A 15205-nucleotide genomic window follows, 5' to 3' on the forward strand; every position below is an offset into this window, starting at 1 on the left:
GTTTTGTTTTGTGCAAGCTAGGGGACACTGTTCTTTTACTTTTAATACTCCCACTTCTACTTCCCCAGTAATGAAATTAAAGGTTTACACCCTCATACTTGTTTTATGTGGTATTGAATATAGCTTCATATATGAAAGATAAGCACTAACCAACTGAACTACGTCCCCAATGCATCTAGTCGTTTAGATATAGTCTTTTAAAATATAGTCTATATTTTAAAAAATTTTAAAACTTCCTATTTTCTCTTATGATTCTTCAATCTATTTTTTCTCTTAATGGAAGTAATTTTCAACTAGCAGTAAGGTAATTGAATCTTTCAGATTGCCAGGTATTAGCCCTACCATCATTTGAAACATGTTTAAATGAATTAATGAAATAAAATTATATTAGAACTTCATGCTGTTACCTTCACAATAGCACTAAAAAAAAATCAGAAAAAAGTTTTCAGTTGTGCTACTCAAAAATATATAGCCAGTACTGTTTTATGAATTTGTTCACATTGTAGATAAGTAGGTGAATGTTGTCAATGTTTTGAATGTGGAAGCTGCATTGGATCAAATTACACCACAGAGTAGACATCACAGAGTAACAGTAAATGAAATATAATATCCCACCATAGTTGAATTCAACTAACTGTGGGAAAATCTAGTATATAGTGAATGTGTTTGCCTTGTCTTAGGGTATGTGTTTTCCTTTTTTACGGGTTCTTTTTTTTTCGGATCACTCTAAATTTTATTGCCTTTACTTATTTTCTTTAATATTTTTGAATTAGGAGTTATATATGCTTAATCATACTTCTACTCTCATTTTGATAATTATATTTGTTCAATTTAATCATATTTGTAGGTATCAATTAGTGTATCACAACTGTTCTCGCATGAAACTGTTTAGAGTAATATGTTATGCTTTAAGAATTTTTTGAATGCTGGGCAGTGGTGGCTCATGCCTTTAATCCCAGCACTTGGGAGGCAGAGGCAGAGGCAGGTGGATTTCTGAGTTCGAGGCCAGCCTGGTCTACAGCGTGAGTTCCAGGACAGCCAGGACTACACAGAGAAACCCTGTCTTGAAAAACAAAAAAACAAAAACAACAACAACAACAACAAAAGAATTCATAAAGAATGTTTTTGAGCTGAGCTTAGTGTCACTGTAGTCCAGATACTCAGGAAGCTAAGGAAGGACCAGGTTGACTGCCAGTTCTGTCTGTTTACACTATGTGAAACCGTGTCTCAAACAGTTTTCAAGAACACATATATTAGAATATACAGGTGAATCTTAAAAAAAAAATGTTTCTTTACTTACCTGTTTGTTAATACTCAGATTAGAACTTTATTTCTTGTTACAGTGCTACACACACACACACATACACACACACACACACACACACACACACACAGAGAGAGAGAGAGAGAGAGAGAGAGAGAGAGAGAGAGAGAGAGAGAGATATGATAGAGAGAAACATTTTACTTAGAGTATTACCTGGAACAAGTATTGATGAATAATAGTTTGTATTACCAGAATATCAGAGTCTTTTGATGAATGTGCTCTGAAAGGAAGATATTGCAAATCAAAGATGTTTGGATCTAGAATGTTATTCTTCTTCAGGCAGGATGTATATTGTTCTGTATGTAGAGCATCCACTTTCTAAATAATTTTATAATTCAGTGATGGGGAGATAAAACATACTATCTTCTAACAGGCTGTCTATACATTCTAGATATTTTCTGTGTTTTGGTTACATTTTAGAGAAATTAGATAGACATGAATGGTCAAAGGAGATAGCTTTTTTTTTTTTTTTTTTTTTTTTTAGTTAGAATAATAATAAATCAGCTCCATGTTAGTGTTATTTTACTTACTCTTAGTAAAGAATTGAACTTGTATTGCCATGCTGCCTCAGCTAGGTACATGTAACGACTGGGACTCACATTGTAGAAGGAGAAAATTAACTCCTTCAGGTTATCAACTCATCTCTACACCCTCATCATCCCTAATAAGTAAATATAACATTTTTTGAAAGAAAGAATTGAAGATCATAAAATAAAAAAGTGTCAGTATTCTAGAACAGGCCATAGATCAGGTTTGTAGTATATACAGTTTAGTGCTTTGTGGTTTAAATTTTGGAAGCCATTTCATCAATGAGAACTTGAATTTCATATTATCTCTCACAGTTGAATAGGTACCTTTTATAATATGTAGCAATCCTAATAAAGATTTTACATGTTAGATATATTGTCAATGTATGGGATATATTTATTGTCAGTGTAAGTATAAAATTATCCTACCTTAAATGCTTGATTTAGTAATTATAGTATGTTACTCTTTGATGAAAGAGATTAAGTTTGGTTTCAGCATTATGATTTGATAAATACATTAATTTCTAAAACTTTAGTATATACAGTGTCATCTTTTTCCAATAAGATAAAATATCTTTTGTTAATCTGAAATGGTAAAGCCTTTGTTGACAGTGACATTTTCCCTAATGGTGAGAAGCTATTAAGTTTATGATCCCAGTTCTGTTCCTGGGAAAAAATAGATACAACTTTTGGTGCTTATGGTCTTTGCTTTCTTAGCTTTTCTCTTTTGTTTGTTTTTAAATGACTGCAAGAATTTCCAGTTGCTCTGTTAAGAGTTATTAGAACCTGAGTAATGGTCATAGGTAGTAGTAGCTGTAGTAGTAGTTTTAACTTTGGCAGAGTTTACATGTGTAGCCTTAGCATGGAAACTCTTGAAGAAATGAGGAATACATGAGATGAGTCAGTTTGGTTTTAGTATGTACAAAAGTATAGAAATAGTTGATTGCAAATGAAGAGGCTGAGGGAACCTTGTTATGAAACCTTGCCTCCTTATTCTTTTGAACACAGTGCAAAAGAAAATGACTTCAGGATATTAGTGTAGTAGCTTTTTGTTAAGGTTGTAATAAAGTACAGTGATGAAATGATAAGTATATATATTTGTTCATACTTACAATTGATGTTACATACCACTATATTTCTTGGTTACAAGGCAAGTCTTAATTATCAATGTATAATTAATAATTATATATTGTTGAATAAATGAGAAGAAAGGGTGATGATGTTGGGATTACTTGAATGAAAAAGGAGTTGGTAGGTTGAGGGTGTTAATAATTAAATTACATTTTTTAAAAATTCTAAATCAAGTCCAGAATGTTTAGATATTTACTTTTTCACTAGAAATTATTATAACAAAATAAACATGTATATTAACAACAATAAATGTTATTTTTCTTTCCATTTTCTAGAGGTGGATTACCTAACTGAAGAGAAAGTATATGAAATTTATGAATTTTGTAGAAAGAGGGAGGATTACTCCCCTTTAATTCGTGTAATTGGAAGAATATTTTCTAGTGCTGAGGCACTGGTTTTGAGCTTTCGGAAAGTCAAACAACACACTAAGGAGGAATTGAAATCACTTCAAGAAAAGGATGAAGACAAGGATGAAGATGAAAAGGAAAAAGCTGCATGTTCTGCTGCTGCTATGGAAGAAGACTCAGAAGCATCTTCTTCAACGATGGGTGATAGCTCACAGGGAGAAAACAATGTACAAAAATTAGGTCCTGATGATGTGACTGTGGATATTGATGCTATTAGAAGGGTCTACAGCAGTTTGCTCGCTGATGAAAAAATAGAAACTGCCTTCCTGAATGCACTTGTATATCTGTCACCTAACGTGGAATGTGATTTGACATACCATAATGTGTATACTCGAGACCCTAATTATCTCAATTTGTTCATTATTGTAATGGAGAATAGCAATCTCCACAGTCCTGAATATCTGGAAATGGCATTGCCATTATTTTGCAAAGCTATGTGTAAGCTACCCCTTGAAGCTCAAGGAAAACTGATTAGGCTGTGGTCTAAATACAGTGCTGACCAGATTCGGAGAATGATGGAAACATTTCAGCAACTTATTACCTACAAAGTCATAAGCAATGAATTTAATAGCCGAAATCTAGTGAATGATGATGATTCCATTGTTGCTGCTTCAAAGTGTTTGAAAATGGTTTATTATGCAAATGTAGTAGGAGGGGACGTGGACACAAATCATAATGAGGAAGATGATGAAGAGCCCATACCTGAGTCCAGCGAATTAACACTTCAGGAGCTTCTGGGAGACGAAAGAAGAAATAAGAAAGGTCCTCGAGTAGATCCACTAGAAACTGAACTTGGCGTTAAAACTCTAGACTGTCGAAAGCCACTTATCTCCTTTGAAGAATTCATTAATGAACCACTGAATGATGTTCTAGAAATGGACAAAGATTATACATTTTTCAAAGTTGAAACAGAGAACAAATTCTCTTTTATGACATGTCCCTTTATATTGAATGCTGTCACAAAGAATCTGGGATTATATTATGACAATAGAATTCGCATGTACAGTGAAAGAAGAATCACTGTTCTTTACAGTCTAGTTCAAGGGCAGCAGTTGAATCCGTATTTGAGACTCAAAGTCAGACGTGACCATATTATAGATGATGCACTGGTCCGGGTAAGTTTGACTGTTATTTAAAATTGGAATTAAACTAAAATTTACAGAGTGATAGATTTTAGTATATTTATTTTATCTGTAATTTTGGGAAAAAAAGATTGGATTATGTTAACATTTCTGATCTATATTACTACACCTTTGTTGCTACTTACCAAAAATACTGGTATCCTGGTTGTTTAATGATAATTCTTTTTTGAAAAAGAATAGATTTTCTAGTACTGGGGAGATGACTCAGTGACTAAAGCAGTTGTTGTGCAAACATGAGAACTTAAGCTTGGATTTTCTGAACACATGTAAAGCAGGATATGGTAGTTCCATTTGTACAACATAGTAGAAACAGAAGAATCCTCAGAGGCTAACCTCAAATATAAACTGACAAATAACTAGACCCTGTCTCAGTAGGTAGGAAACAGACTGATACATGATGTTCTCTAACCTCCACAAATATATTTCCCCCCCCCTTTGGCATTTACACGTACATGCATACACTTGCACACACAGACAGGCACAAAGCAAACAAAAGGAGTGGATTTTCTAAATCTTGAAAGCCAGCCTTATATGTTTCTATTAAGAAGAGAAGATTTGTTTTCAAAGATTGGAACACATGACAAATGGTATTGTTATACTCAGTGTTAAGGTGGAAGTAGGTGTAATAGGAAGAAATAAAAAATCTGCATTGTAAAAGAATAAGAGCTGCTCATCAAATTCCATTATGTGTAATATAACTCAAAATTGTATTGTGAACTTGATATGACCAGGAAAGGTTAGTGTCTGTTATCAGTAAGACTTTGGAGTTCTAAGCCAGTGTCTTTGAACAGTGTCCTACACTGTAGGATTTTTTTTTTTTTTTAAATAATTATCTGAATCTTGAAACTTCTGTAAAGTAGCCATTTTGGGAACTTGGAATTAACATTAATAGTATCAGTTAACTCTAGATGATTTAACTAGGAAGTCAGGAACTTCTAACTGCCTATTGTTGTTGTTGTTTTTGTTTTTTTTTTGTTTTTTTTTTTTTTTCCAAATGATATTGCCTCTTGTCTGTTCCTTTTTTTCACAGATGACAAGAATTACAGAGTCCGTTAAACCAGAAAATTGGTTTGGAAATTGCCAGTCATATGTTAACAAAATTACATATAAGGAATTCAGGGTATTCCTTGGTATTAATTATTTCTGTTAGTGCTAGTTCTTTATGTATAAACTTGATGTAAGATTTAGTACCAGTTACAAATTGAAGCATCATCCTTATATACTAACAAATAATAATAACTCATTAACAGATAACTAACAAATAATATTTATTTCAACATTTATTTTTGTTTTGTGATGGATTTGTCTAAATCTGAAGTCATAAGACTGAACTAAATTCACATTTAATAAAAAATTATGCATCTGTCCTACCTGATTTTTTTTCTTATTTTATTCTATTTTTTTCTATAATAAAGTTATTGAGTTAAGAACTGGTAATAATTTAGATAGAATTTCTAATTTTTTAAATTATCATTTAGGACAAAATTAGCCCCTTCTGCATTTTCCTAATGAATTGTTGGAGTAAAATTAACAGTTAAGCCTCGTAAGTATGCTAACAAACTGTTGCTAGTCAATACTATTTAATTATGTCAACTGATCGTATGACTTGACATGTTATAAATCATGATTCATTTGATAATATCCACACTTGACTAGTACCATTTTATAGAAGACCTGGCTTTCAGCAATTCTGTGTCTGTCTCATTGATAAAAAGTAGAGTTACAAATAGATAGTATTTATTGAGAAATTTCATAAGAGTTTCACCCAACTCTTCTTTCTCCTATATTGGTTTCTTTCCCCTTTTTTCTCTTTCTAAACCATTTTAAATCGATCCCCTCTGAAATTTCTCACTTTTTCAGTATATCCTTGTGAAAGGGTTAGAAATATAAGCATACACTCAGGCCTTAGGATCAAATTGATGACCCACAGCAAAGGGTAATTATTATCGTTAAATTAGTTTAATAACAGCAAGTTGGAGGTTTACAGCAAGCTAAATTCGAAAAAATACCCACAGATGAACTGATGAATTCTACTCTTTCCGTGTTTTATTCTGCACAAATCCCTATTGTTTTTAAACCTTGTTCTTTCTTTCATAAAATATCTTGACAGAATATTCCTGTTAGTCACAGTATCTTATGACCCAGCCATTTTGAACTGCATAGTAAGGGTGTTTAGAGAAGAAGGAATGAGAAGTTTAGCAGTGAATTCAACATTAATAAGTAAATAATAGAAGTTATAGAACACTAGCCTTAAGAGCAAGGAAGGAAATGGTATGTTTTTCTCCTTAGGTTATAAAGTGAGGCCAAGAAAAGATTACATATGTGACTTTTGTAAGTTTTCTAATGAATCTCATGTTTCAGTGTTAATTAGACTAGCTAGCTTAATGGTAGACAGAAGGCCAGTAAGTTAGAATTAATAATCTTTTATTTTTATTTGATAAAGGATGTTTATATAGCCTTTCCCTGTTCTTGTGATGTTGTTTCTTCTACTTGAGTACTAAAATTATAAGTGTGTATAAACCATCCTGGCCAGTATTCTTTTTAAGTAAAAGTCTATTCATTGATTTCAGTCAGTCTAACAACTCTTTCCCCAACTGGTAGTTTTAGAACATCTGTCTCATTGAGAAGAGAATAGTCAGTGTATAAGTGTAAGGTACTATTTTTTAAGTTTATTTCTACTAAACAATAAATACATAATAAAGAAATAAATCTATAGTTTATTTCTATTAAAAAGAAAAAAACTGCAACATTTCTCTTTGTTTTGAATGGTTTTGGACTTTAAATTTTTAAATTTGAAAATAGTACAGATATAAATATTAATGACAGTGCAGCTTCTATTTGAATAACAATCCTAGTGTAGAATTTTTTTTTTAAAAAAAAAAAAAAATACTCTTAATAGTGTTGGTTTAGTGGGTAAAATCATTGCCACCAGGCTTGATGACTGAGTTTAGTCCCCAAGACGTACATGGTAGGAAATAATTGACTCCTAAATCTTATGTTGTGAACTCCTCATGTTGTTCTTTAGCACTTGTTTCCCTCTACTTCACCCTAATAAATGACATTTTCTGTTTCCCTTTTTTTAAAAAAAAATAAAGCGTTTTGAAGGATGTAGCATATATTAAATCTTGAAACCTTTTTTTAAAAGTAGTATAAGATCAGATATATTAAGAAAGAGATTGCCATGCATGAAATGCTTTAGACTGCCTTAACAATCTAAAGGCAGAATTGCCCCCAAATAAAAACACAAGAACAAAAGTCAAGGTCTGGCCTTTTAGGGGTTCAGATTTGGAAGAGTTACTATTTTTAAGGAAAAGAAAAATTTAATGTGACTTCTTTTGCTAATGGCCTTTGTATATGGTTAGTATTAAATTTTATGCTTTTTTTTGTTACCAGAGTTTTTAAAAAGGCTACTAATGCATCATCTCAAACAAGATAATAATTTAGAAAGTCATTTTGGCAACATTGAGAATAGTCTTACATTGCTAATTGGACATTTTCACCTACAGAATTAAGTTACAAACTATTTTTAAATTATATGAATACATTCTGATTCTGAAAATAATACATGAGTATTGTTGAAAATATTGATATCTAAAGAAAAAAAGTCATACAAAATCTAAAAGCAAATATTATCTCTAGTTTCTTTGGAAAAATAGGTAAGCCGTGGACGATAAGCTTGCTCCCTGGATTAAAACCTGTCTTCTCTCAATTACTATTCCTTAAGTTATTTATACTTTTATTACTTCAAGGGACCATCTGTAAAATGGTTTTAGCATCCTATTTGCTAAGGAGTTGTAGATATCAAATCAGTTTTAATTATAAAATGACTCATAAAGTTTTATATATTGCTGCTGCTGTTGCTGCTGCTATTACTGCTGCTGCTTATTCTGCTGTCTTATTCCTGGAATACTTCTGTTTTTAAAATCTTTTAATTAAATATTCTGACAAAACTGGAAATATTTATTTACTTGTTAGTCTTATTTTAGATAGAGAATCACTATAAAGCCCTCATTGGACTAGAATTTTCTGGGTTTTGTTTGTTTGTTTATTTGTTTGTTTTTTGAGACAGAGTTTCTCTGTATAGCCCTGGCTGTCCTGGAACTCACTCTGTAGACCAGGCTGGCCTTGAACTCAGAAATCTACCTGCCTCTGCCTCCCAAGTGCTAGGATTAAAGGCGTGTGCCACTACTGCTAGAATTTTCTGTGTAGACATAACTGCACTAAACCCACTGAGTTTGAGTACTGGGATCAAGTGCATGTTCTACCATAAATAGAAAGCCTGGAATATTTAAAAATTACTAGAATGATAATACTTGGCACTGCAAACTTAGAGTTAATGTTAGGGAATTAATTTAAGCACTTATTAATTTATTTGATACTATATTATTATGTTTATTTTACATTTTAAACTACAACAATAATGATAAAAAACATTATTTTTTAGTGATCACAATAGAACTGGAACCAGAATTGGGGGGAAAGGGTATAGACATATGCTGTTTGAAATACCAACAGGCCTTTGAATCAATAATTAACAACTTTTCTTACCAAGTTGAGAACTGGGAGAAAGCACAGAAATAATAGTATATTGTGTTGGGACCAAATTTGAACTAAGATAATCATGAAACTTCAAGTGTTTATCATTACTCTGTTTTAGGACAGTTTTCCAGCTAACATTTTTGTTGGTATATTTTCTTCATTTAAAGGTTAACTTTAAATCTATATATTTGGCTGTAAACTATCAGATCTACCTATTGGTCTTTTGGGAACATAAAATTATGAATTTTTAAAAATCTATAGTTTTGAAGAATAATGTTTTTCATGCTCCTTAAAATGATATTTTATTAGGCATTCACCATCTTATGATAGGAAGAATATTAGCTCTGTTTCTTTAGTACATTAGAAAATAGGATTGATGTATTAAAGCTTAGTAATTAAATTTTAATATTTAGTGGTATTTGGAACTTGAAACTAAATTTCTTACATGTTCACCAACAAAATACTACCATCAAGGAAATTTTCAATAAATACTGACCTGAAAATTAGTTATGTGGACTGAGAAGGTAGATCAACTTACAAGAAGACCTGAGTTTAGTCTACAGAAGTCTGTTAAAAGAAAATTTGAGTGGCCATGGTAGTCCTGATGCTAGGTAGGCAGGTATTGGCAGAGATTCCAGGGCCTATCAGACAGTACAGTTTATCATGATATGTAGTCTTCCAGGCCAAAGAGAGATCCTATCCTGATAAATAAGGTGAGCCGTCCTGAGGAATAACATCTTAAGTGGAAAGAGACATGTGAATATTCATACATGAGGACATGCAAATGAGTTAAAGAAGAGCAAGATAGAGATTCTTTACAAAATAAATTCACAAGCCCTTATACCCCTAAAGATGAACATATACAGGACATAATTTCAATCATCACCCCCACTCTGTTGCCAACAGTGTTTTGGCTATATCCCTTACTGAGAAATACATAGCTTCTTAAACACAATACATACTTGTGTGTTGAAATAAACCTTCCCCAAAACAGTATGTCAGTTTGCTTCTTTTTTTTTTTCTTTTAGAAACAAAATTCATTGTTTTGTTATTGTTACTCCTTATTTTTTCCACTTACTTGTCCTTACTTTTATCTTACGTTTTCTTACTTTTTTCTATTCTCAACTGTTCTCTCTTTTATATTTTCAATCAACAGCTAGAAATGATTGCTATGGAAAATCCTGCAGACTTGAAGAAGCAGTTGTATGTGGAATTTGAAGGAGAACAAGGAGTAGATGAGGGAGGCGTTTCCAAAGAGTTTTTTCAGTTAGTTGTGGAGGAAATCTTTAATCCTGATATTGGTAAGTATTAATGATATGATTATGATGGTGTGTTAGTCTTTTGAATTATGAACTTGGTTTATAAATATTTTCAGATACAATAAGCTGTAAAAGAATTGGGTTCTTCCATAGATTACTTAGCCAAATATTCTAGTAGAAAACAACTACCTTCTCGGTAAATTTAATTTGAAAAACCTTAGAATGGTGGATTTGAAAAACCTGATGTCATGAGAATCATGGGTTATATAATTTATCCTTTTTTTAATTTATAGCTTAATGGTCTTGAGACCAAGAGCATCCATTAGTGACATTCTATCAGATTTATTATTTGTGAACTGGAACATTTCATACTCCATGGATCTATAACATGGCTTGCAAAAAAATAAATATACATAAATAAATACATGATTTATATATTTTTCAAACTGGAACACAAGTATTAATTGGATACTTGTGAAACTAGTATTCCACAAATACAAGAAAAAGCCTAGACTTAATTTATATTCCTAAAGTTCAAGGAGAAAAGTATGCTTTGCTTTTTTATTAAAACTGAAAGTGAAAATGAGGAAACATTTTAAAATATTTTCAAAATTCTTATAAAATTAACCTAAATGTACTGTTTTATTTTTTTAGTAATCTTGTTCCGTTAGAAAAACATTTTCCTAAGCTTTTTTGATTTGCTTATTTTGGCTTTTTAGACAATCTCTTTACATTATATTAGTATTCTGGCCTTAAACTCTTGATTTTCCTGACTTATTTTTACCAAGTTCTAAGGTATACAGTCCCTTCTCCCCCCAGCATGTTAGACTTTGTTTAAAAAGTATTTCCTGAGAAGCAACTGAAAATAAACTTAGAAAAATTAAAAGGCATATAAAGTTTGTTTTAATTTATTTTTGATGTTCAGTAAAAATAAAGAACACAAATCTTTTAATGCCCACATAGGTAAAATAATGATGAGAGAAAAAAATCTCTCTTGAGTTTGGCTTTGAATAATGAAGATCATGTGAAGCTGAAAGATCACAAAATATTTTCAAAATTATATTAGCTCAGATTTAATATGAATTTTAAGTACCTTAATCAACTTTTTCCAATTTTTTGTACTTAAGTGTATTTGCTTTATACATAATTTTTAGTCATTAAGTGGATAACATGACCTTAAGATGACCTTTCATTAGTCAGTGAAGAATGATAAACCTTGATTTTAATAAAATTATAGAAAAAAACGTTACAGAAATGTCCCCCAAATTGTGATTTGATTTTGTTGTGTTTGATTTTCCACATTGTATGGCATGAATGAACACTTGATGATCAGATATCATTTTGTAAATTTTTCTAGAAAAAAATTCTGCATATGATTTTGTTTAAATTTATAGTTAAATTCTTTGTCTTTCAAAAAGTATAAATTTTAATTATTTCTTTATAGGTATGTTCACATATGATGAAGCTACAAAATTATTTTGGTTTAATCCATCTTCTTTTGAAACTGAGGGTCAGTTTACTCTTATTGGCATAGTCCTGGGACTGGCTATTTACAATAACTGTATACTGGATGTCCATTTTCCCATGGTTGTGTACAGGAAACTAATGGGGAAAAAAGGAACCTTTTGTGACCTGGGAGACTCTCACCCAGTAAGTTTTTTGTCCTTTGTTAATAGTCTTTAAGATTGTATCTAAATACAGAAGTATATCTTAATTTATATAAAAACATGATTTAATTTGTAAACTTTTGTTGATACTGCTATCTAGTACAGTAAAATGCTTTTAATCTAGTTAAGTATGATAAATACTCATGATTTGTTATAGATTATATCAAGTATGTTTTGATTGACCCCATTAAAAATGTTGTAAACATCATGCTTTCAATGTCACATATGAGTCTGTGTAGTAAAATGATCATTGCCTGGGCGTTGATAGGTACAGTTGGTATGTTTGGTTTTTGTTGTTGTTGTTTTTTTTTTTTTTTTTTTTTTTTTCCTCTTTTCCTGTGGCCTGTCACCAGCATGGAGATACAGTGTATATTCTAGAGCATGGTATGAATTCTGTTGCTGAACTGATGATTTGAAAATTTTTCAAGTAAAGATTGACACATTATCTGTGACAGCCTTTCTATCTTAGTAAACTACTTGAAAGATGTAGAATGTTTATGGCTTCATTTTTGTTGACAAGTTGTTTCTACAAAGAACCAGTAATCTATTATTTTTATTTGTTTTAGTAATTATTTGGTGACCTCACTTCTTTTTCTGGTTGTTAGGTTTTATATCAGAGCTTAAAGGATTTATTGGAATATGAAGGGAATGTGGAAGATGATATGATGATCACTTTCCAGATATCACAGACAGATCTTTTTGGCAACCCAATGATGTATGATCTAAAAGAAAATGGTGATAAAATTCCAATTACAAATGAAAACAGGAAGGTAATAAAATTTTTGTCATTGTTTTTATAAATATATATTTTCAAAGCAGTATTTTTACAAAGTTTTCAAAGAATTATCTAATATGGTTTGAAACAGTAACAAAAGCTTTACATAAACAACTTTATCTAAATAGTAAAGCTACAGTTTCCTAACTTTTAGAGCTTATGTGATTGTACACAGTTAATTGTTAATTCTCCGTTAGAGAAAGACTAAATAGACTAGCAAAGAATGAATGGGAAAATATTGCTATAGTGTAATGCTAGAAACAGGGCCTTACGGTATTAAACCTAAGAGGTATACAGAGCCCAGTGATTGAGGTCTGATTTAGTGCATATACACATTTTCCATTTGAAGTCTAATTTTACATATGAAATTATTCACATCACATTTGATTTCTCTTAACTTTAAAACGTATTTGGCAACAGAAAATAACTGCGCATAAAAATAAAATTATAATAAATAGTATAATTTTAAGAAATATATTAATTTATACTATTATTTTTGGTGAAATATACTGTCATGATACAGACTACATTTTTATAATTTGATACAGTAGCTTAATTTACCAACAAATACCATTTTTGCTTGGATACAGTAGCTAGCTTACCAATACCAAAATTTCCAGAAAAAATCCGAGACATTCTGGTTTGCTCAAATTCAGTATTCATAACTTAAATTTATATTGCATGCTAAAGGTTCTGTTGTTATATAAAGTCCTTTGTAATCTTTTATTTTAATCTTACTATTATTTACATTATTACATTATTGTTATTAATTATAGTTTGTATTAATTTTTCTTTAATTTATTCTCAGAATCAATGTATAACTATTTTATGCATATGACTTACACCTTTAATATTTGTCAAAATTGAGAAATTGCGAAAATAATTTTTTATGTACATATTACATTTTATTTTTAAGACTTTTGTTTATCTTATATGTATGAATGCTTTGTCCGTACACGTTGCACCATTTGCATATATTGCTCATGGAGACCAGAAAAGGGTATTTAGTCCCCTGGAAGCAGAATTATAAATGTAAACTGTTGGAAATTGAACTTACATCTTCTCTAAGAGTTGCTAATGCTCTTAAGCACTGAACCAACTCTCCAAAATCTATTTTTTAAACATATTATCGAAAAATTATGCTAAAGGTTTTCTTGTCGTGGAGGGTGGATATTAAAACTATGTAGCACAATAGCTAATTGTGTTTCATTTGTATAGCATATGATTTCTTGTTGATACTCCTACAGGAATTTGTCAATCTCTATTCAGACTACATTCTCAATAAATCCGTAGAAAAACAATTCAAGGCGTTTCGCAGAGGTTTTCATATGGTGACTAATGAATCGCCCTTAAAATACTTATTCAGACCAGAAGAAATTGAATTGCTTATATGTGGTAGCCGGGTAAGAAAGACATCTCAAAAAAAGGTTGTAATTTATTTTTTTATTTTTTAATGGTGTACTATAGATGTTAAAGTGCATTTTTTTTTTCTATAATTTTCAGAATCTAGATTTCCAGGCACTGGAAGAAACTACAGAGTATGATGGTGGCTATACGAGAGAATCTGTTGTGATTAGGTGAGGTGTTTAATTCTTAAAAAGGAAGATTTTATTCATGAAAGAAATGCATGTGTGCTTTTGTGTCCTGTATCTATCTGTAGGTTCTAGTTACCAAGTAAGCTCAAAAGAAGACCTATATTAATATTACCAATTTTCATGTAGTCTAATGTTGTATTTCATGAATTAAATGATTTAAGTATCATATTTTCTCTTGCCTTTGTTTATTTTTGGTAATGTGTAAAATGACACATTATTTAGTCTTTAAGATATCTGGGAAGAACTATGTGTACTAGTAATTCTGAACAATTCTTAAGACAGTATTACTACTAATAATCGTTCTCTAGTCAAATACCCTTGTTTCTGCTTCTTTATAATACGCTACTATCCAATTCTGAAAGGTTTTTTTCCCCCTATATTCTAATGTGAATGGTCAAAATGATAGAGATGTCTTTTTGGCACCCACTATGATGTCAGAGGCATTTAAACAGATATCTTTCCGGTAGATCACTTGAGCTATAAGGCTCAAGTATATGAACTATATAATGAATATTAACTATGTGTAGTATTGATACATTATCGTTGTTGTATTTATATTAAAGTATTATTTTATTATGCATTTAAGTTTGTAGAAGATTACTCTTGCTCTGCCCTTTCTAACACCAGTCACAAAAGTATTTCTCATTGCAACCATTATATTGCTGCTCAGTTTTAAAGGTGATTCATAACAGGGATCAACATGGTAATAGGAAAGTCTTAATGGGAATATCCTAGCATTATCTCTACAGTAAGGCAAAGTAATGTTTTAGGTTAATGTATGCCATTTGCTTATTTATTCACCTACTATTATTGGCAATAGGATTATCATGAGATTGGAG

At 31.0% G+C, this 15205-nt stretch overlaps 1 protein-coding gene and 1 long non-coding RNA gene across 5 annotated transcripts in view; one reads left to right on the top strand and one right to left on the bottom strand.

Annotated features, from left to right (window-relative positions):
- Nucleotides 1-15205, bottom strand: part of LOC117695221 (uncharacterized) — a 113231-nt gene that overhangs the window by 68917 nt on the left and 29109 nt on the right. The window lies entirely within an intron of this gene.
- Ube3a (ubiquitin protein ligase E3A) overlaps nucleotides 1-15205 on the top strand; it is a 70103-nt gene that overhangs the window by 46403 nt on the left and 8495 nt on the right. For all 4 annotated transcript variants that reach the window (XM_034486056.2, XM_034486050.2, XM_034486042.2 and 1 more), the window contains 6 exons: nucleotides 3258-4504; nucleotides 10227-10371; nucleotides 11774-11979; nucleotides 12602-12766; nucleotides 14019-14174; nucleotides 14275-14348. In XM_034486056.2, coding sequence (XP_034341947.1) covers nucleotides 3258-4504; nucleotides 10227-10371; nucleotides 11774-11979; nucleotides 12602-12766; nucleotides 14019-14174; nucleotides 14275-14348 — 1993 coding nt within the window. The remainder of the gene's footprint in view (nucleotides 1-3257; nucleotides 4505-10226; nucleotides 10372-11773; nucleotides 11980-12601; nucleotides 12767-14018; nucleotides 14175-14274; nucleotides 14349-15205) is intronic.

The sequence above is a fragment of the Arvicanthis niloticus genome, chromosome 1 (genome assembly GCF_011762505.2).
Source record: "Arvicanthis niloticus isolate mArvNil1 chromosome 1, mArvNil1.pat.X, whole genome shotgun sequence".
NCBI classification, from domain to species: Eukaryota; Metazoa; Chordata; class Mammalia; order Rodentia; family Muridae; genus Arvicanthis; species Arvicanthis niloticus.